The 22324-nt window shown below is 41.3% G+C and overlaps 1 protein-coding gene across 3 annotated transcripts in view; it reads right to left on the minus strand.

Annotated features, from left to right (window-relative positions):
- Positions 1–22324, minus strand: part of oxsr1b (oxidative stress responsive kinase 1b) — a 250226-nt gene that overhangs the window by 21457 nt on the left and 206445 nt on the right. For 2 of the 3 annotated variants that reach the window (XM_041189580.1, XM_041189579.1), the window contains 3 exons: positions 12868–12903; positions 4582–4797; positions 615–679 (listed from right to left, as the gene is read on the minus strand). In XM_041189580.1, coding sequence (XP_041045514.1) covers positions 615–679; positions 4582–4797; positions 12868–12903 — 317 coding nt within the window. Of the gene's footprint in view, positions 1–614; positions 680–3364; positions 3442–4581; positions 4798–12867; positions 12904–22324 lie in introns of all 3 variants that reach the window. The other variant, XR_005943301.1, reaches the window with a different exon arrangement.

Raw genomic sequence — 22324 nt, forward strand, 5'->3', positions numbered from 1 at the left:
GGCAAAGGAAATTGGGGATCCACAAGCAGCCAGAATTGGAGGAATGCAGGGCTCCAGGGATGTTGTAGGGCTGGAGGAAATTAGAGATAAGGAGGGGCTTGAACAAGGAAAATAGTTTTAAATTTGAGGCATTGCTGGACTCAGCGTCAATGTAGGCCAGTGAGCACAGGGCTGATGTAAGAATGGGTCAGTGCAAGTTCGGATATGGGCAAACTTTTTTTTAATAAGTTCAAGTTTATGGATGTTGGAAAATGGAGGCTGACCAGGAGAGTATTGGAATAGTTGGGTCTGGAGGTCGCAAAACCATGCATATGTGCTAAGGCACGGGTTGAGATCAGTAACATTATGGGGGAAAAAAAGCAGACAGGCAGTCTCGGTAATGAAGAGAACATGGGTTTCGGAAGCTCAGCTCATCCCACAAACAATGTCATAGTTCTTAAACAGCTTTGAAGTGGGATTCTGAAAAATAAAATGGTAAGCAAATCTGTCTGAAAAAGAATTGTTACAACACTCATTTCATATATCACAGCACATACAGTTTAAAACTGCAAGAGCTTTGGACAATTACTTTTTCATGACATGATAGCTTGATGTTCTGATCAGATTTCACTTACCGTAATCTTAACACAAGGCTGATGGGTGTTTGGTGTGAATCTGGAGCAGCAGAACCAGGGACAAACTGCAAGCAACAAGAATCAATTCAGCGGAATGATACATGAGGAAGGGAGAGATGAAGCACAATAACTGCTTCAATTTTATGAAAGCTGCACAAACCCGTGAAAAGGTCAAAGCAATGCCTGCTTAAAATGGCAGATTCAAAGTCGAATACTTAAAGGTTTAAACAGCAATAAGCAAACATGTGTCAGGTTTTTTTTTTAAATTAAGTGGTATCTTACATTGGAAGACAAGTTATTCAGCCCCTCTACTGCATCCACCATTCAATTAGATCATGACTGATCGTGGCCTGAACATCCATTTACCTGTATCTATAACCCTTGACACCCATGCTCAACAAAAATATTTTGATAGCAATTCTGCAAATGTGCATTGATCCAGCATCCACAACCTTTGAGACCCCCAGGTGTCTAAAATCTTTGTGTGTGAAAATGTTAGAGATGATAGCAATACTTTGATTTTACTCCCGAACTGCTGAGGTCTCATTTTATGAATATGGCCATTTGTCTTGTCCCAGTGCTGCCCTCAACAATGATCCACCGAATGTAGTGAGGGCTAGGAATTCTCTCAGCAAGGGGAAAATAGAACCAACAGAAAATGTTTCTATTAAAACTGCAGATGCAATAGTTTTAATAGGACCAATTTCCCATATTGTTAGAGTTGGATAGCTTTGCTTCCTAACAGGATTTGTTTGCTGGGCAGTAGGGTAAACGGTAGAAACCAAGTTGAATTCCACCTCTGGTAACATTCCACAGCCTCGCAAGCAATGAATGGTTGACTAGATATGATCAAGCGGCATGTTTGCCAAAGGCCTATAATGGGAAAGTGGCCTCAGGCAATTTTATGAGTGTCACTGCCACGCAGCAATCTTTTGCACATGGTTGTAAAATTCACCAAATACAGATCTAATTTAAATAGAAACTGGAGAAATTTCTAAACTTGTGCATTCTCCAATTTGGAAACAGAATTTAAACTACATCAGATTAAAGAAAACTCTTCCAAAGGTCATAATATGACACTCCTTATTGCTAAACAAATGTTATAAACAACCGTGCCTTCTGAACTTCCTATCCCAATTAATAGAATTACAACTTCCAGGAGCTAATGATCTCTGAGAAAGCCAGATTATGGAATCACCAATTCCAACGCTAACCTGTGAGGATAAAAACAAAAAAACTGCGGATGCTGGAAATCCAAAACAAAAACAGAATTACCTGGAAAAACTCAGCAGGTCTGGCAGCATCGGCGGAGAAGAAAAAAGTTGACGTTTCGAGTCCTCATGACCCTTCGACAGAACTTCTGTCGAAGGGTCATGAGGACTCGAAACGTCAACTTTTTTCTTCTCCGCCGATGCTGCCAGACCTGCTGAGTTTTTCCAGGTAATTCTGTTTTTCTAACCTGTGAGGAGTTCATTGATAGGAGCTAAGGCACCAGCTTGGGGTCTTCTAATTGGCCACAATATAGGGAGGAGGAGGTGGGGCAAGGAAAAAGTGCCATGATTTCCATTTCCAATGACTGTGGTAGACAAGTTCACACATATGCAAGGGACTTGGATCAGATTTGATTTAACTAGAGAAGGGAAGTGGGGGGGTGGCATTTCAATTTTAATCAGATCAGCCACGATCTTATTAAATAGTGGGGCAGGCTCCAGGGGCTGAATGGTCTACTCCTTGTTCGTATAAACGATTATAGTTTGCCCGCTTCTGAAATCAAAACCTTACCAAATTTGAACTGTTTTGTTGTCCAAGCACCATCTATGTTCGAGACAAAAATACTTACTAGCCTTTTAAAAGTTTCATGTTTGAGCTTTTAATGCTGCAATATACAACAGTTGTTTCTCTCAAGTATTGTAAGAATGGACAAAATGGAAACACAAAAAGATTCTGAACTTGGAAGGTCAATAGCAGAAGAGGAAAAATCTCCCAGGGGGCACGCTGCAAAATTCAACCTATTTGAGTTTATCCTTCCAGAACACCAGCTCCTACCATTTTCCCATTATAACATCTAATTAATTTTAAAATGCCTTGGTCTCAACTTTATGGGGAGATGGTGGTGTAGTGGTAATGTCATTGGACTAGTAATCCAGAGGCCCAAGCGAATGCTCGAGGAACATGAGTTCAAATCTCACCATGGCAGCTGGTGGAAGTTAAGTTCAGTAATTAAATTACAGTAATGGTGACAGTGAAATTATCGATTGTCATAAAAACCCATATAATGTCTTTTCGGGGTTAGGAAATCTGCTGTCCTTACCTCGTTTTTGCCTATATGTGACTGCAGATCCATAGTAATGTGGTTGACTCTTAACTTGCCCTCTGAAATAGGCTTGCAAGCCATTCAGTTCAAGAACAATTAGGGATGTGCAACAAATGCCAGCCTTGCCAGCAATGCCCACATCCCATGAACCTATTAAAAAAAGCTTCCTGCCAACTCATTGATCACCCGGTGTAAAGAATGCTAGTTCTAAAATTTTCTTTCACAACCCACAAGGCTTTTATCTAAGTGACAAGATTGGAAGGTTGGAAGTCAGGTGTTTGGCTGTTTGCTCATCAAAGAGAGTATTCAGTAAAGTCCCACTGTTTGCAGGAGTTACAGTCCCACAAATTCTCGCAAAGGTCGAAATGGCGAAAGCCAAACATACTTTATAACGGGAGTGAGTTAGATAGGTTCCAGCCATTGCAAAATTACTTGCCTGCTGTACATCTGAGCTTTGCCACGTGGAAACCTCTCCAACTTTTTAAACTCTCTCTCCTGAGCAGTGGCATCCCTCTAATTCACACCCCAAATGTAAAAAAAGCATGTCCTTAATTTTAGTCATCATAAACAAAAACTCCATTACCACAACATGCAAACTAGAGTTTTAATTTTACCCAGCATATAATTATTCTGCAGTGCCAGCATGTTATTTAGCAGCTTGGCTTTGAGCTTATTCACACTTCATAATGAAGCTTGATGAACTTTTAACCCTTTCACCCAAACAAATCTATATTTCTGTTTCAACAAATTAAAACCTGCAAAGCATTAATCTAAGAAGTAGCTCACCAGCTGACTGCTCGACCTCCACTCCCCTAGAAATCTGTATTGTGTTTTCAAATTCAATCACGGACTATCTAGGAAATCAAACTCTTACTTTTAGGCTCTTTCCTTCATTTGGAATTCCATGATGATGATAAACAGGTATTTTAAAATTAACTTTAATGGAAATCTTTCCAATTTCTCAAGATATTTCAGGACAAATACCTCAAATGGGCGAAGATTTGGGGCTGCAATGGTTGATTGGGTGTACAAACACATTCATGTGGGTAAACAAATTTGGGAAAGAGGTCATGAACGGCAGGAGTTTACTGTACTTGGTGCAGAGTGTTTTTGTGTAGAGAAAAAAAAGAAACTAAAAACTCAACAAAAACTGGCACAGCTTCAGCTGTTGAGAAGCCAAGCTCACTTAAAATATGCACTTTACATAATTTCAACAGGAATTACATTAAAGGGGTAAAAAAACAAAGAAATTACATTTTACATTAGGCATTTTAGACCTGGATTAGTCTTTACATCAATTCACTGGTACAAAGTTAAGTATAATCCACTCTGAACTACTGCAGACATGCTGAAGGATGTGCATCATTTCTAAGGCAAAGGGAGATTGGAGAAACATTTTTTTAAAAAATAAAAAGGGAATTAAACTTCAGCATAGTTCAAATATTTATTCTCATCTTCACTTGTCTATAATGCTACTCTTTTGAACATTCAAACTTAAAACACTTTCAACAATTAAGAGGTGTTGTTATAGCCCCGATCAATGAAATACACAAATTTGGAATTAATCAGCAGAAAACATGTTAGTGTGGCTCTGGAGCTCATGAAGCAAATAGAAATCAATGCTTTCACCTATTTCTAAAAGGTGTAGCATACCTGGGATGCAGGTAGTTGATGCTGAGCTGCAGCTTGCTGGCTGGGATCCGGTACTGCTGCTGGTGTTGTGACTGGTATTACCGAGGGCTGAATAGCAGGTATTTGATTAGCCTGAGGAGTAGTAGCAGGTACTTTTGGTGATGGCTGAGGTAGAGGTTGCTGGACTTGTCCAGAAGCCTGAATATTTGAGCCTGGTGTTTCTGCTGATGCGAAAAGCTATTAATTTAAAAAAAATGCATAAAAATGACACACCAGCTTATTTTTCCACCTAATTTTCCAAAACATTAATACATTCACTGAGCCACAAAATTTTAGCAGTACTGAAAATGCTCTCTAGGTGGTGTCTATGGCACATGTAGACAAAAGATTAATGTTAGTGAGGGAGCATTTAGAATCATTGAATGATACAGCATAGAAAACTGCCATTCAGCCCATCATCCATTTTCTGGCCCTTTGGCAGAATTATTCAATTAATCCCATTCCTCTGCACTTTCCATAAAGCCCTGTAAAAGTTTTTTCCCTTCAAATATTTATCCAATTTTTTAAAGTATTACGATCAAATCTGCTTTCACCATCATTTCACATCACAAATTTCTGTGCATATTCTGGTTTCTTTTGTCTATCACCTTAAATCTCTGTCCTTGGTTACTGAACCTTCCATCACTGGGAACAGTTTCACCTTTTATCAAAAAGATATGATATTGAACACCTCAATGATTTCTTCCCTGAACCTACTGTTTTATGGATAACAACCCCAGCTTCTCCACATAACTCAAATCCTTCATCTTTGGTCACATTCTCTTAAATTTCTTTGGCACCCTCTCTAAAGCCTTGATTTCTTTCCTAAAATACGGTGCCCAGAATTCAACACATTACTCCAGCTGAGGTCTTACTAGTATTTTGTAAAGGTCTAGTGTAACTTCCTTGCTTTTGTATTTCTATTAATAAACCCAAGGGTTGGATGGTTAGATATACACTCAACTTGTCCTGCCACTTCACCCATCAAAGACTTTTTGTACTTCCTCCCCACTTCCCCTTGCTCATTCATAACCTTTTACATTTCCATCTTTCTTCAGGGTCACAGACCCGAAACATTAACTCTATTTCTCTCCGCAGATGCTGCCTGAGCTCGAGTATTCCAGTCTTTTCTGCTTTTATTTCAGATTGCCAGCATCTGTAGTATTTTGCTTTCATATACATTTCATGTAGGCAGTTCAGGGTTCATTAAATGTTACAATGGGAATCTCAGCATTTCAAAATGCCAAGTAATCTACTTAAGTCTACTTAAGCAATGATCACAGGCTGCTTGGAAACCTGTGATATAATTATGCTGTATATAGTGTAATTGTATGCTAATAAGCTTCATAAACATTCAGAGTTAAGTGCGATTAAAATACTGAAATCTAAGCAGACGGTTTCTTCCAACATCCAGCATGACCCTGCATGGGTTTTTATCATCATCTAAATGCTTGATTAAGGCTGTTGATATTTAGCAAATTCTGGGTACACAATATCACCACCTCATCGCAACACTGGAAAATTGGAAGGGTAGCTTTATGTGCACTTGGAAATGGAAATATCTACAAATTCTCCCATCTATGGAGTGTGGTTATCATGCAAATACAAGCATTTCTACCACATTTCTCGCTTTTCATAGAAAATTGTGGTATTTAGGTGCAAACTGCATAATAATTCCAACCATAAAAAGATGCAGGATCTGCCATAGGATCTCACACTGTGGCAACTTGCCCAACAACTTGTGAAAAATCACTCCCAATTCACCTCACAGATGTGCAGTGTAGTCGCACAAAATTTGATACTGAGACAAGAGAGGATATACTAAGAGGATTTACAGGTTCTAAAAGTTTGGTCAGAGGTGGAGTTTTTATGGAATATCTTAAGAAGAAGGGGGTGGTGGTGGAGATGCAATGGGGTTTAGGTAAAAGATTCCAAATCACTGAGGGTAAATTGGTGGGTGAAAAGGGATTTGGGGTTGCAGGGGCAGCTAGGTAGGGGTTCAGGGAAACAGGTGCAACTTGTGACAAGAGTTTGTGGTGGAGACCAAAGGAAATGGCTTCAGTCTTATCAATTTCTACTAGGGGAAAACTGCAGATCATCTAAGACTCTACATCTGACAAATGGAGGCAGCATGGGGGCCAGAGAATATAGTGAAGTAGAACTGGATGTCAGTGTACAAGTGGACTGTGATCTCAGTCTTCATATGATGTCATTAAGGTACAACATGTAGATGAGGGAGGAGGCAGGGAAGGACTCATTTGGTAACAATTTAGGAAAGAATGGAGAAGTCATTGGTGGGGATGCCATGGGTATGGTTAGATAGACAAGGATAGAACTAAGTGAAAGCAGCCCCACTGAGTTGGACAATGGAGAGACATTGGAGGTGGATGGTCCAAGTGGCCATAACATCCTGCACCACCCATCACTATTACAGTGATACCATTCGTGACTTTACATTGGACTGTTTGTACTGTGGCGGGGTGAAAACAACTGCAGAAATTCAAACATAGAACTGCAGGAAAGATGGGCACGGATTTGTGAGATGACAACATTCAAAAACTAGAGAGAAAAGGCATGTTCAGAGTTGGGGGTTAAAGGTATGTCCTTGAATGATACTAAAGGATGTTTTGAATGGGAGGGGCGACATAGTAGCATAGTGGTTGTGTTACTAGACTAGTAATTCAGAGGTCTGAAATAACGATCCAGAAACATGAGTCTAATTTCCATCAGAGTGGCTGGGAAATTTAATTACTTTACTGTCCATACCAATTGATTTCAAGTACATTGCTCGTTCCTTAAAAAAAATAAATGAATCATAAAAAAAAGAAAATTACCGTATCACACAAATCTAACTTTAATTAAAATATGTATTTAAAACTATTCCAATACACAAATGTTCAGCGAGTCCCACCCTGGACCATCCTCATCAATACATCAAACACTGTTAAATGTTCTTATAGAAGAGGGCAGGAACCAATTTGTCCTGCACCTGAGGGATTGTAGCCTCTTCTTTGAACACATCCAGTGACACTGAGACAAGGAGTCATTCTTGTTGTTCATGACATTATTGTTGTCAAAATTCTTTGAGAGCGGATTTTGCCAAGAAAGATCCACTCACCAAATATCCTTCCTGCCTGGTTCAATAGTCTCTGTACTCTTTAAAGAGTCTGCTTTCCTGAGATAACGCTCAGCTATATAACAAGAGTTTCATGACTGCAGGATCTACTCAAAGGGATATTAATTTTCTGACGTAGTATAATCATGGATGTACCTTGGCCACCACATCTGTACACTGAAATACAAATGCAAATAAGTAAAATGTAATCTGGAATATAAAGCTAATTTAAGTAATGGTGACCATGAAAATGCTATGTTATCATAAAAACCCAACTTTAATGTCCTGTGGGAAGGAAATGTGTCATCTTTCCTGGTCTGGCCAATACGTGACACAATGCAGTCGATTCTTAACTGCCCTTTGAGATGGCCTGGCAAGTCATTCAGCTGTATTCAAGACAGCAGCTCACTTTGAAGTTAATTAGGGAATAGCATTTCATGTTGATTGAATTTTTAAAAAAGTACCGAGGTGAAGGAAAAATTAACAATGCCAACTAGTATAGATGGGAAGTGAAGTTGGGCAGGGTGCATTTTAGCAGGAATGAGGTTGAGAGAGTAGGAGCTGTCTCACAAACAAGATGAGCTCAGAGGGGGAATAAGGAGAGATAGAAAAGAAACTACGCAAGGGAAAAAAAAAATCAGGTTCAGGGCTAGGGCAGTGGAGAATCTTGGGACGGCCATGGGGGTAGAGTATTCCGGAGAGACAGCTGAATGGATAGCCTCAATCTTTGCGATAAAGGTCCAGATGTTTGTTGTAAAAGCAGGGCAGGAAGATTATGGGGCCTGCTGGTAATGGTGCTTATCCAAGTACAGTAGCATGGACCTTTAACCTTTTCCTCTGTATAGATAAATTAATCAACTGTTTGCTACAGATCTAATCCACCATCTAATCGCTGTATTCATTTTTCGAGTCCTCCTTTCCCCAGTGCTACCAGAATGTACAGGTCCTTCCGTCCTGATCCCAGTCAGGAATTTATGCCACCTCTTTCTTACTTCAGGAATGAGTTCTGTTATTCAGCAAGTGAGGGCATTCTGGCTAAGTTTGCAGATGATACAAAGATAGGTGGAGGGACAGGTAGTATTGAGGAGGTGGGGAGGCTGCAAAAGGATTTGGACAGGTTAGGAAAATGGGCAAAGAAGTGGCAGATGGAATACAACGTGGGGAAGTGTGAGGTCATGCACTTTGGTAGGAAGAATAGAGGCATAGACTATTTTCTAAATGGGGAGAGAATTCAGAAATCTGGAGTGCAAAGGGACTTGGGAGTCCTAGTCCAGGATTCTCTTAAGATTAACTTGCAGGTTGAGTCAGTAGTTAGGAAGGCAAATGCAATGTTGGCATTTATTTCAAGAGGACTAGAATATAAAAGCAGGGATGTGCTGCTGAGGCTTTATAAGGCTCTGGTCAGACCACATTTAGAATATTGAGAGAATTTTGGGTCCCGTACCTCAGGATGGATGTTCTGGCCCTGGAGAGGGTTCAGAGGAGGTTCACGAGAATGATCCCAGGAATGAAAGGCTTAACATATGTGGAACGTTTGAGGGCTCTGGGTCTATACTCGATGGAGTTTAGAAGGATGAGGGGGGATTTGATTGAAACTTACAGAATACTGAAAGGCCTGGGTAGATTGGACGTGGGGAAGATGTTTCCATTAGTAGGAGAGACTAGGACACGAGGGCACAGCCTCAGAGTAAAGGAAAGACCTTTCAGAACAGAGATGAGGAGAAACTTCTTTAGCCAGAGTGGTGAATCTATGGAATTCATTGCCACAGAATGCTGTGGAAGCCAGGTCATTGAGTGTATTTAAGACCGAGATAGATAGGTTCTTGATTGGTAAGGGGATCAAAGGTTATGGGGCGAAGGCAGGAGAATGGGGTTGAGAAAGTTATCAGCCATGATTGAATGGCAAAACAAGACTCGATGGGCCGAATGGCCTAATTTCTGCTCCTATGTCTTATAGTCTAACATGCACCTGGGGTTTGGAATTGGTCTGTCAGATTCTCTACTTGTGCCATCCCACAACTATTACCCCACCACCCCCCACCCAGGTACTTCATTAACTGCCAATGACTCAGCTGCATGCTGGAGAGTTTTTTAATACTAGTGTGCAAAATTGCTTTGTCCAAAAAGAAAATTATAGCAACTGAAGGGCTTAATCGGGGTTCTGGAAGTATGAGTAATAATAATGGACATGGAGGGTGAAGAGGATATCCAGCAAGAAATTACCATCTTTTAGAATGATTTCCATTCTTGATCCCACCTAAACACAGATTGCCTTTTATAGTAGCAGGAAGCGCATTTGTTGTACTCTTCAAAGTGCAGCATTTAAAAACCCTCAGTGTGGAGATCGAGATGATAATATTGCAATAGTACCTCTTTCACCAGGCAGGAAGTGAACTCTAAAGCATAGGTGAGGGGACAACAGCATACCAGGTCAACAGTCAACTATATTTTTGTGATTTCTGTATAAAAAATATTCTCTCTTGACGTGTCATATTCCCACTTCCTGTTTTCAACTTGGCTTACATACTGCACCATGACTATTGGTCCTTTATCTCAGTTTCTCAATTAAAACCAACTGTGAAGCTCAGTAAGATTACAGTCTGTAAATGCTTCCTGTTTTGGTTATTTCACAATGAATATTAATTTTACAGGGCAACTCTATTCAACACAAAAATCAAGGCTGACACTCCAGTACAGCACCGAGGGATGTGCCATCTTTTGGATGGGACATTAAACACTGTTTACCTACTCGTGGTGATATGAATGATTCTATAGCATTAGTTTGAAGAACAGGGTAGTTATCCTCAGTGTCCTGCACAATATTTATCCCTTAAATCAACGTTACCAAAAACAGCATATTTGATCAATATCTCATTTGCTGTTTGTGGGAGATTGCCGTGTGCAAATCGGCTGCCGTATTTCTTGTATTACAACAGTGACAACAAAGTACTTTGTTGGTTGTAAAATGCTTTAAGGCATCTGGTGGTTGTGAAAACTCTATATATAAATGCAAGTCTTCCTTTTTTTCTTTTGGTGCTGAATGTCAGTCTTTGTTCTAGCAGCAGCACCAGATGAATGCTGCCTGAATGCTCTATGGCACTGATATGTAGCAGACGTACCCGCTGAAGAATTAACTGGGCCATTACTACATTGAAAAGTGGTCCCCTCTCACATACAGTTTTCTCCTCTTCACTCTCTCCTCCCACAGTGCTGGCTAATGCTAGAGTACTATTCCATGAATGCCAATTGTTCTTTGCTCCAGTATTCCTAGTTAGATAACATCACCACCTTGAAAAATTCATAAGCGAAATGTCACAGTCCAATTTGAAACAGTCATCTGAAAAAAAGATACAGGGGTCTCATTCATACTTCATTGCTACATCCACAGTTTCTCAAACCAACTTAAGGTTTTCACTCCTTTCTACATGTTGATCATTGTGCAAAGGACAGCTTTCTGAACTCAATGATGTTTTGAAGTAATTATATTTGCCAATAATTACTTCGAACATATGCCTTTTGTTCTACTCAGTTCCTTTCCAATTACTCCCTTCTATAGCTTCATCAAGTCTCCTCATAATTCTCTCCTGGCAAGGAAGTACCCAAATTTCTGTAATATTTACTCAAAGCTATCATCTGACTTTGGGGAATCAACCTTGACATTTCTCTGTACACCACTTTCTTGGCTTGAATTGGTCACCTGTGCATGAGAGCGCCAAAGAGGACACAGTACGCAAGACAGTTTTTTTTTGAAGAACTGTCATTTGAGCATAACGTCTGCCAACTTGCACACTGATTTAGCAACAAAATTTGTTGCTATGTTTGTTTCATTCATGCCGCACTATGACAATTGGTCCTTGCTTGAAACAAAACGAATAGGATATTAAACAGGGAGAGTTTGAAACATTAAAACTGTCTAGGGAGAATAATTCAACAGCATAGCATAAACGCAGCTCCAACACAAGAAGTTCCATCCGGGTCAAAGCAGCCCACTTGATTAGCACCCTATCCACCACCGATACACAGTGGCAGCAATGTGTACCATCTGCAAGATGCATTGCAGCAACTCAGCAAGGCTCCTTCACCAGCCCACAACCACTACCATCTAGAAGGACAAGGGCATCAGGCATATGGGAACACCGCCACTTGAGTTCTCATCTAAGCCACTCATCATCCTGACTTGGAAATATATCACCACACCTTCACTGTCGCCAGGTCAAAATCCTGGAACTCCCTCCCTAACAGCACTGTGGGTGTACCTACACATGGGCTGCAGTGATCCAAGGTGGCTCGCCAGCATCTTCAAGATCAGTTAGGGATGGCAATAAATGCTTTCCTAGTCAGCACGCCCACACCCCAAGAGAATTTTTTTTAAAAATGAGCTGCTCATTTGCTTTCTTAATGACTAATCATTGCAACAGCAACACCATCTACTTGCTGAGAAGAGGTGTCAAACCAAAGAGCACTATTTAATATTGGAGGAAGTTTGTGATTTGTCGACTGAGAATGGAGCTGGTTTTAAAGGGCCAATGGTCTTTTCTCACTCTTGAAAAGTAGTGTGAAGTCACTTTTCCCCTAGCCATTTTTCTCAACAAGATCATGTGCAGCTAGATTTATAACACTTTTAATATCTCACACTGAAAAAGTTAACTAGCTTTTAAATAATTCCTTCCAAATATTAAACATAATAGACAGTGATAATGCAGTTTGCTTGATCAGCATTCCCAGCCATCAGACTTGTGAACTTCCTCCTCAATGCGCAATGTAGATGCAGTATGTACAAATGGACAGAATCCACTGCAGCAATTCACCAAGTCCAACAGAACCTCCCTGTCCCAGCAACTTCTACCACTGAGAAGGGCAAAAGCAGTAACATCATGGGTATACCATCATCTCCAAATTCCCCTTGAAGTTACAAACTGTCACTACTTGGGCATTTTTTCATTATTCGCTTAAAATATTGGAATTTCCTCCCTAACACCACTGCGTGCACCATAACCACAAGGAAGGCAACAGAGCAAGGAGAAAGGCCCATCGCTATGTTTTCAGTAAGTGATGGACTATGTTTTCAGCAAGTGATGGGAAATAAATACAGTTTTGCTAAAGTTATCCACATCCCAAGGACAGCAAGCAGAGAAAAAAAAACTTTGACTCACATCTGGACCCTGTGAAGACTCTTTCACCCGGGGGGACTGTTGAGAAAGCAGGGGAAAAAAGTAAATTAATTAAGTGCACAAATAGTTATCAATTCAACATTCACAAGATAACTATGAAATCTGATGGGGATACAAACAAAAGAAAAAAAGCCACTGGTATTAGATTAAATAAGTGATGTCAACTTTAAATCTTAGAAAGGATTAAAATGACAGGGCCCCTAAAGGCTTATGCCTAAACATCAACATCAGCTTTCATATGCTGTTCATTTCCAGCATGTTACTTTTTTATTGTTTAAAAGGCAGTTGCTAACTTTTTTCTCTAAAGTGAGGGAAATGCAGGGTTGAAGGCTGGTAGTGAAAGCCCTCTTAGCTTCACAAGCCCCAGACTGCACTCACCGATCCTTCAGTTCAGCATTGCTTCTTGTCCTTCCACTGCAGAGGTCTTTCGAGCATTTTGTTCCTGTTAATTGCTCCCAGCATCTCACTATCCCTCTCCTCTCTTCCAAAAGCAACTTAAAACCTCTCTTCTCAACATGAATTTAACTGTTTTCTCTTTTCCTGCTGGTTCCCTTCTCCACGGGAAGTTTTGGTACTATATAATTTCGTGATGTTGGTAGCATTGAAAATTTCCATAAAAGGAAAGTTTCCAGAAGGTGCACAGAATAAGAAATCATTAGAACAGGAACAAAAGTATAATAAGAATGCACCAGTTCAAGAAGGTAGCTCACCACTAGCTTTTTGAGAGCAATTAAGGATGGGCAATAAACGCTGGCCTTACTAGCGATACCTTTACCCCAAAGGAGCTTTTTAAAAAAACTGAAAAAATGAATTTGCACCTGTAATAATGTTTCAGAAGCGAAAAACGTTCCTAATCTTAAACAGTGACACTTAGGATAGCCATTCAACCTCTCAAGCTTGTTCCACTATTCAATTAGATCATGAGTGATCTGTACTTCAACTCTACTTATGCACTTTTACAATAAAGTTACACCAAGCCAACTGCACAGAAACAGGTCATTTGGCCTAACCTGTCCGTGCCAGCGTTTATGCTCTACAGGAGCCTCCAAATACACCTCTTCATCCAACACTATGATGACCATAATCTCTATATCTCTATTCCCTCCTCTCTCATGTGCCTATCCAGCTTCCCCTGAAATGCCTCCACGTCATTTGCTTCAACTACTCCATGTGGTAGCATGCTCCATTTTCTCACCACTCTAAGGCACTTCTATATATAAAAAGTATATGGGAAAAGGATGTAAATAAATAAATATACACAAAAATGAAACAAAAATAAAAACAAAATATGAAAACAAATATTTTATAGACTTACCCATAAGTGGAAACATTTTCTCCACATCTACCTTATCCAATACTGCAAGACCTCTATCAGGTCACCCTCAACTTTCTCTTCTAGAGAAAAACGTTCCAGTCTGTTCTGCCTCTTCTGATGTGCATGTCTCCTCACTTCTGGTATTTCCCGTAAGAATTTTTTGGCCTTTTCCAATGTCTTAGAACTAATTTCTTGTGCTCAAGTTTAAGCCTTTACCAATTCACCTGATAGTCTGACCTCAGAGCTGTGGAACTAACTGCCAGTGCACATCTACAGGCCAAAGAGGAGTAGTGGAAGGTTGGGTAACTCTAACCAAAGGGCCTGACTATTGCTCAATGCCATTCATAGCCTAGGCCTCGGTCAGACTGCTGTGACACAAAGCTTTGGAAGCAAGATGGGAAGGGGGCGTGGGGGGGGGGGGGGGGGGGGATAGATTCCTACAGATGGAGATTAGGGCAGTTTGCCAGAAAAGTGGTGAATTAATTCATCACAATGGGAAGGCAAAATAAGGCAGGCAGGAGAAAAGACAAAGGGGGCAGGGGAAGGGTTGGAGGGACAAAAAAAAAAAGAGGAAAGGTAGAATTGGAGAACATATGAGCTCAACATGAAATAAAAATAGTGAAATAGAAATGAGGGAAGGACCAGGGTTAGCAATGAATCAAAAGCAGGGTGAATGCAGAGTCAGAACAAAGCAGAAAGTTGATTATGCATAACGAAGAAACTGAAGTAACTGGGCCATGGTGGGGAAATACTAAGTTTTACGATCAAAGGCTGAACAGGTATCCCAGAGAGAAAGAGCAGGATTGAATAGGCCTGTTCTGTTTGATTTATCCCAACTTCTGCCTGTCTCTGCATTGCATCATTTTGTGTCTTCTCTCTCTAGGCATCTCAGATTGTTGTCAGGGAGAGGGATGGAGTCTGTAGCTAGGACTGAAAAAAATGGCTTCGGTCTTCCCCACATTTAATTGGAGGGGATTTTCGATCATCCATAGTTGGATACTGGAAAAGCAGTTTGATAATTTGTCAACAGTGGGGGTGTTGAGAGAATGGGTGGTGCAGTGGAGCTGGGTGCCATCAGTGTACATGTGAAAACTAACGTCGTGCCTTTGGATGTTGTTGCTGAGGGGCAGTGTGTATATGGGAAATAGGATGGGACCAAGGATAGGTCCTTGGGGGGAAAACACCAGAGGTAGTGCAGCGGGGGCAAGCCATTGCAAGTTAATCTCTGTCTATGATTAAATAGAGAAGAATGGAACCAGGTGAGAGCAGTCCCATCTAGTTGGGAAACAGTGGAGAGGCTTTGGAGGAGGATGGCATAGTCAACCATGTCAAAGGCTGCAATCAGGTCAAGGAGGACAAGGAGGGTAAGTTTACTTTTGTCACAGTCACATAGGATGTAATTTGTGATTTTGCTAAGAGCTATTTCGTTTCTGTGGCAAGTGCGGAAGCTTGATTGGAGGGATTTAAACATGGAGTTCTAGGAAAGATGGGAATTATTTTGGGATGTGAAAATACATTCATGGACTTTGGAAATGAAAGGGAAGTTGAAGATGGGACAGTAGTTTGCAAGGATAATGGGAAGTCTTGGGTTTTGAGCAGAGGGGTGATGACAGAAGATTTAAAAGGAGATAAGGACAACACCTAAAGAGTAAGAACCATTTACAATATTAGCCAACAAAGGAGGCCAGGAGAGGAAGTTGGATGTTCAGCAGTTCAGTTGGAATAGGATCAAGCAACAGGAGGTGGGTGTCATGAACCAGGTGAGTTCAGGGAGACCATGAGAAGAGAAAGTAGAGTACTGGGACGGGGAGTAATAAAGGAAAACAAAACAAAATTACCTGGAAAAACTCAGCAGGTCTGGCAGCATCGGCGGAGAAGAAAAGAGTTGACGTTTCGAGTCCTCATGACCCTTCGACAGAACTAGCATCCGCAGTTTTTTTGTTTTTATCTGTGAGTAATAAAGGAAGTCTGACAAGGAGGAATGGTGGGAAAAGCAGTTGATCGGATTATCTTAGACAAAGACGTCCCTGAGCTCCTCATGTGTTGGGCAGCAAAAAGGTGAAGGGAACAGGGGAGAGCAGTTTAAGAAGATGGCCTGCAGTAGAGGAAAGAAGCAGGGCTTAATTTTGCATTCCATGGTGATCCTGGAAGAGTGAGCAGGTGAGAGCAGGATCCAATAATGCCTTAAGTGGTCCAGCCAGATCTGACAGCGAATGATGGCTAAACCAGTTGTCTGCCATTTCCTTTCAAGTCTGTGTCCTTTGAACTTTAGGGAGTGAAGAGGAGGGAACAGCCAGGGTGAGAGAGTAATGGTTGGATTGGAGACTGGACATCAAAGTGGAAGTGAGGGTGCAGTTGAGTAAATCAGTAGCTGTGGAAATGTTGTGGTGAACAAATGCTACATAGTTGGAATTTTGAAAATGCAACTGTAAGTGAATTGGAGTTTTCCTCCCCAGGGTCAGATGCATAAGGAGTTGGGGCAAGGTAGGGGGATGCGATTGATGAGTAACTCAAGTGATCAGAGATGGCCTCATCTCGAACTGACATGATAGGACTAGCAAGACCAGGTGAGATAGCAGGGTCATGGTGGAGTGGCCGTGAACTTGGGTTAGGGAGTTCACGGACCAGCCATGCTGTGAACTGAGTGGGTTACGCAATTAGTGCAGTATTATGAGGCAATATTGTGATCCTTATGCCCTTGCCCAATAGGAGCTGCACTGCTAGCCCAAAATCATTTCATGTATGCCCATTGTGGACAGCAGGCAGGCTTTGGTGCACTAACTTTACAAAGCATTTTGCAATCAGGTGCCACATATTCAATGACATCAAGTGATAAAACAGTAGGTAAGAACGGCAGTTATAGTGTTAAAAATAGTGGCGAGGAAAATCAAAATCGCAACAGGGGGAATTAAGATAATGGCAGTCTCCTAATCCTCTCTTAACACTATAGCCTGCAACAGGTTGGTTTCACTGTTCTTTGTATTCAATTCAAAACAATAGGTTTTTCTGATGAATTCCCTTCAGCCTATTTAATCGCATCTAGAGAGAATGCAAACCATATTATCTTCACATTATCGAAAACAATTTTTTATAACTTTATGCAACTCTGTGCTGACTGCACATTTGGAGTGAAACCCATTCACCCAGTTTTTAAAAAGTCAATTAAGGTGCATTTAGCTCTCTTTAAAAAAATTAGTAGCTTAATGTAGTCAAATGGATTTCCTCTAATTGCGAAATAAATCTGAGTCCTAACCTTTCCTCCCAGATAGCTCTGGCTATGCAAAATGTTTGTCCTATTTTTGTCAGATGTGTAGGCAAGTTTGCAAACACCATTTACAATGTAGAAAATACATTTGACAAGAAAGTCAGCAGCCAATCACAACAAAATGTACAGTTGCGTTATGGTAACCACAAAACAGAAAATATGACAAGCAGCTGATATGAACTCAGCTTTAACGTTAAATCTGAATGCAAACTTGCTCTCAATTTTTCAATGTTTATGCGTACAAACAGGTTTAAAAAAAGATTTTACATGTGAAGATCTGATCATAGGTTACCTACTCTGTGCAATATCCACCCTACATAGCATGAGATAACTATGGATAGATTCAGCTAGAATGTGCATGTAGGGGGTGGGGAGTTGTGGGTGGAGAAAAGAATTAAGACCCATTTGCTCTTTGCCTCTTTTTTGCAAGCATTAAGAATGCAACCCAATTTTTGTGTACTGGCCTACTATATCAAGTTGACATAGAACTGGTTTGCAGTGACTGGATAAGTTAACTGCTAGAATTTTTACCTGCATTTTGGAGTTTACATTTCATAATTCTGTCCATTTTTGCTGGGAATATAGACACAGCATTTTTATAGTACAAGGGTGTGATTACACAGTTTGCTCTCGGTTTAAGTTTAACTGATGCCCACTGGTTACATTTTAAGGTTAAGAAGCCAACAAGTGCAGTTGAATAATTTCTATTTTTAGCATCCTGTCTTGGTTAATTCTGCACATAAAAAGGCAGGTAGCTGCCTTCAACAGCTGTGTTGATATTAGTCCACAGGGACAGGGGGTGCCCTGGTGATGACACAAATAATAATAATTCCAATGTCCAACGCCACCTTTACTGACCAATTATCTTTCCTAAATCACTCTGTTTGACGCTGATACAAACACTCATTTTCCCAGGACCTTCCACTGGTTCAGTGCCTTCTACCATACTGACTTTAAAATGCTTATCCTTGTTGTGAAATTCCTCCATAATCCTTTCCAGCTCTGATATTTCCTCCATTGGTGACCACTTCTGTACATTTTGCCCCACTGTCCACCATAGAACCTTCAGTCACCACAGACCTACAACAGGGAGTTCTCTTTCAAAGCTCTGTCTCTCTAAAACTATTCCCTCCATCAAAAGCCTTAAAACACAACTTTGCCAAAGGTTATCTTCTCTAACTTCTCCATAACATCCTGCTTAGAACCAGCAACCACCCCTCCTTGCATAAAGATGTTCTGCAGTGTGAACCTACTGTTGGATATAAGCTGCTCTTGTAATTGAAAGCATCGGAGGTGTTTAGCCACAGAAGCCAGAAGTCGTCCTACTTTTGGTCTAGGGCGTGTGTCAAGTTAGGTCATTGCAACAATGGGGGCAGTACAACTAGTGTTCCACTTCTGGCTGCTTTTCAGTGATTCCTGATAAATAGAAGGAAAGTGTGTGTATAGTGGGTTGCGAATCTCTGAAATTCTCTAGCGCAGAGAGTTGTGGAGACTGGGTCATTGAATATATTCAAGGTTGAGGTGGGCAAATCTTTGAATGAATAGGGCAGTCAAGGGTTATGGGGAACAGGCAGGAAAGTGGAGGTGAGGCCAAGATCAGATCAGCGATGATCTTACTGGCCTACTTATGCCCTTATTTCTTATGTATGTCTGTCAAAGTGAGAGTGTATGAGTGTGTGACCATGGCACAAGTCATCTATAAAATGCTTCACTCATTAGCTGACAGCACGATACATACCATAAGAGAACAATTTCCCTTTACATTTAGAAATGTTTAAGAGCCTTCTTGAAAGATAGATGTGTATTGAGATTTGTCCTGTTAAGATACTTAATACTATATGCAAAATTTATTGCAGCCAATCCATCAACAGTTATTAATACTGCACAGGAGCGCAGAGTAAATGGAGTAGAGCGACTACCTTTTAGGGGGCATGATGCCCCCCCTGACAATGCCATGCTGACTATCTTAATTAATCCCTGCCTCTACAAGTGGAGATTAATCCTGACCCTCAGAATTTTTTCCAAGTTTCCCTACCGCTGATGTTAGACTCATTGGCCTATAATTACCTGGTTTATCTCTACTACCCTTCTTGAATAATGGTACCACATTCGTTGTCCTCCAGTGCTCTGGCACTTCTCCTGCGGTCAGGGAGGATTTGAAAATTAGTCTCAGAGCCCCTGCAATCTCCTCCCTTGCATCACATAGCAGCCTGGATACAGCTCATCTGGGCCTGGGGATTCATCCACTTTTAAACCAGCTAAATCTGCTAATACCTCTTCCCTTTCAATGCTAATTTGTTCAAGTATATCACAGTCCACTTGCTGATTTCGACACCTACATCATCCATCTCCATAGTGAACACAGATGAAAAGTAATCATTCAAAGCCTTACCTACATCCTCTGGCTCCACGCAGAGATTTCCACTTTGGTCCCTAATGGGCCCTACTTTTTCCCTGGTTATACTCTTGCCCTTAATATATTTATAAAATGTCTTGGGGTTTTCCTTTATCCTTGCCTGCCAGTTTTTTTTCATGCCCATTCTTTTGCTCTCCTAATCACTTTTTTTTTTTAAAGTACCCCCCTCCCTTTTACATTTTTTATACTCCACTAGGGGTTCTGCTGTTTTCAGCTCTCTGTATCTGTCATAAGCCTCCTTTTTTTCCCTTATTCAATCCTCCATATCCCTTGACATCCAGGGTTCCCTGGACTTGTTGGTCCTATCCTTCACCTCTATAGGAACATGTTGGCCCTGAGCTCTCACTATTTTGAATGACTCCCACTGGTCTGATGTAGATTGTCCTACAAGTCGCTGCTCCCAGTTCACTTTGGCCAGATCCTGTCTTATATTGAAATCAACCTTCCTCCAATTCAGGACCTTTATTTCCAGTCCATCTTTGTCCTCTTCCATAACTACCTTAAATCAGAGTTATGGCCGCTATCACTGAAATGCTCCCCCATGACACTCCTACCATTTGCCCGGCCTTGTTTCCTAAAACTAGGTCCAGCACCGCCCTCTCTTGTCGGACTTTCAACGTGTTGGCTTGAAAAGCTCTTCTGGATACATTAAGAATTCCACCCTCTCTAAAGCTTTCACACTGTGTTTATTCCAGTTAGTATTGCAAAAGTTGAAATCCCCTATGATTATTACACCTCTGAGGTTTGCCTACATATCTGCCCTTCTAACTCTCCCTGACTGTTTGGGGGTCTATAGTACATCCCAGCAATGTGATTGCCCCCCATTTTTTTTAGGTTCTACCCATATGGCCTAATTTGAGGAACCTTCTGAGCTATCATCCCTCCTTGTTATAGTAATTGACTGCTTTATCAATATTGCAACACCCTGCCCCTCCTGAAAATTCTATATCCCAGAATATCGAGCTGCCAGGCCTGCACCTTCCTCAACCAGGTCTCCGTGATAGCAATGATAACCCCATGTGTTAATCAACACCCTCAACTCATTTGCCTTAGTTGCAAGATTCCTTGTATTAAAATAAATGCCATCCAGCCTTTCCATGATCCCTTGTGTCTTAACTTGACTGTATACGCTCTGCCTTCCATGCTGACTTGGTTTTTCTTGTATACTTGTCTCGACATCACCCCCCACTATACCTCCACTTTGTATCTCACCCCCGTCAAATTAGTTTAAACCCCTACCAACAGCACGAGTAAACAGCCCCGCAAGGATGTTGGTCCCGTTCCGGTTCAGGTGCAACCCAATGGACTTGTTCAGGTCCCACCTTCCCCAGAAATGGACTCAGTGATCCAGGAATCTAAAGCCCTCCCACCTGCAGCAACTCATCAGCCTCACATTCATCTGCTCTATCCACCTATTCCCATACTCACTAGCACGTGGCACTGGGAGTAATCCAAAGATCACAACCTTTGAGGTCCTGCTTTTCAATCTGCTATCTAGCTCCCTAAATTCCTATTTCAGGGCCTCATCCCTCTTTCTACCTATGCTGATGGTACTAATGTGAACCACAATCTGACTGTTCACCATCCCCCTCCAGAATGCCCTGCTGTCATTCAGTGACATCCTTGACCATGGCCCTAGGGAGGCATCACGCCATCCTGGAGTCACATTCGTGGCTGCAGAAACACCCGTTTTACCCCTCACTATTAATTCTCCTACCAATATTGCTACTCTTTTTCTCCTCCTGCTTGTGCAGCTGGGCTCTGGCTGCAGTTCGCAGACAAACCGTCACATTTTCCAACACAGAAAAACTGTCCTTGAGTAAGGTGCACTCTGGGGCTTCCCTGACTACCTGCCTGCCTCCCTTCTTCTGAATGGTAGTCACCCATTCCTTCTGTGACTGCACTGAAGTTGCAGGGGTAACCACGTCTAAAAACGTGCTATCCATGTAACTCTCAGGCTCGCGGATGCACTACTGTGCCTCCAGCTAACGCTCAAGCTCCAAAACCTGGCAGTGAAGTTGGTCAAACCAGTGGCACTTCCTGCAGATGCGGTCATCCAAACTGCTAGGAGCCTCTAAGGCTTCCCACATTCTGCAGACCATGCAACACATGGGACTGAGTTCCCCTGCCATACCTTTAGTTAAAATACTCTTACCCTAAATTTAAGCCAAGTAGAAAACTATTTAAGTTTCTTTTTTTAAAAAAAAAGCTAGACCTTTGAGGACCTCAAAGGTTTCCTTAATGTGGCTTTGAAGTGGAGAAAAACTTACCACTACCTACCAATCAGCTCTCTGCTTTGCGCTGTCACTTTTGTCAGCCTTTTCAAATTCTGGCAGCGTTCCTGTTTTATCCCTTGAACTCTCACTGCTTTATCCCCCGAACTCAAGTAAATGAGGTATACAAAAACATATGAAATTTTAAGCCAAAAATCATGGATTGACTT

This window comes from Carcharodon carcharias, chromosome 6 (assembly GCF_017639515.1).
Source record: "Carcharodon carcharias isolate sCarCar2 chromosome 6, sCarCar2.pri, whole genome shotgun sequence".
NCBI lineage: Eukaryota > Metazoa > Chordata > Chondrichthyes > Lamniformes > Lamnidae > Carcharodon > Carcharodon carcharias.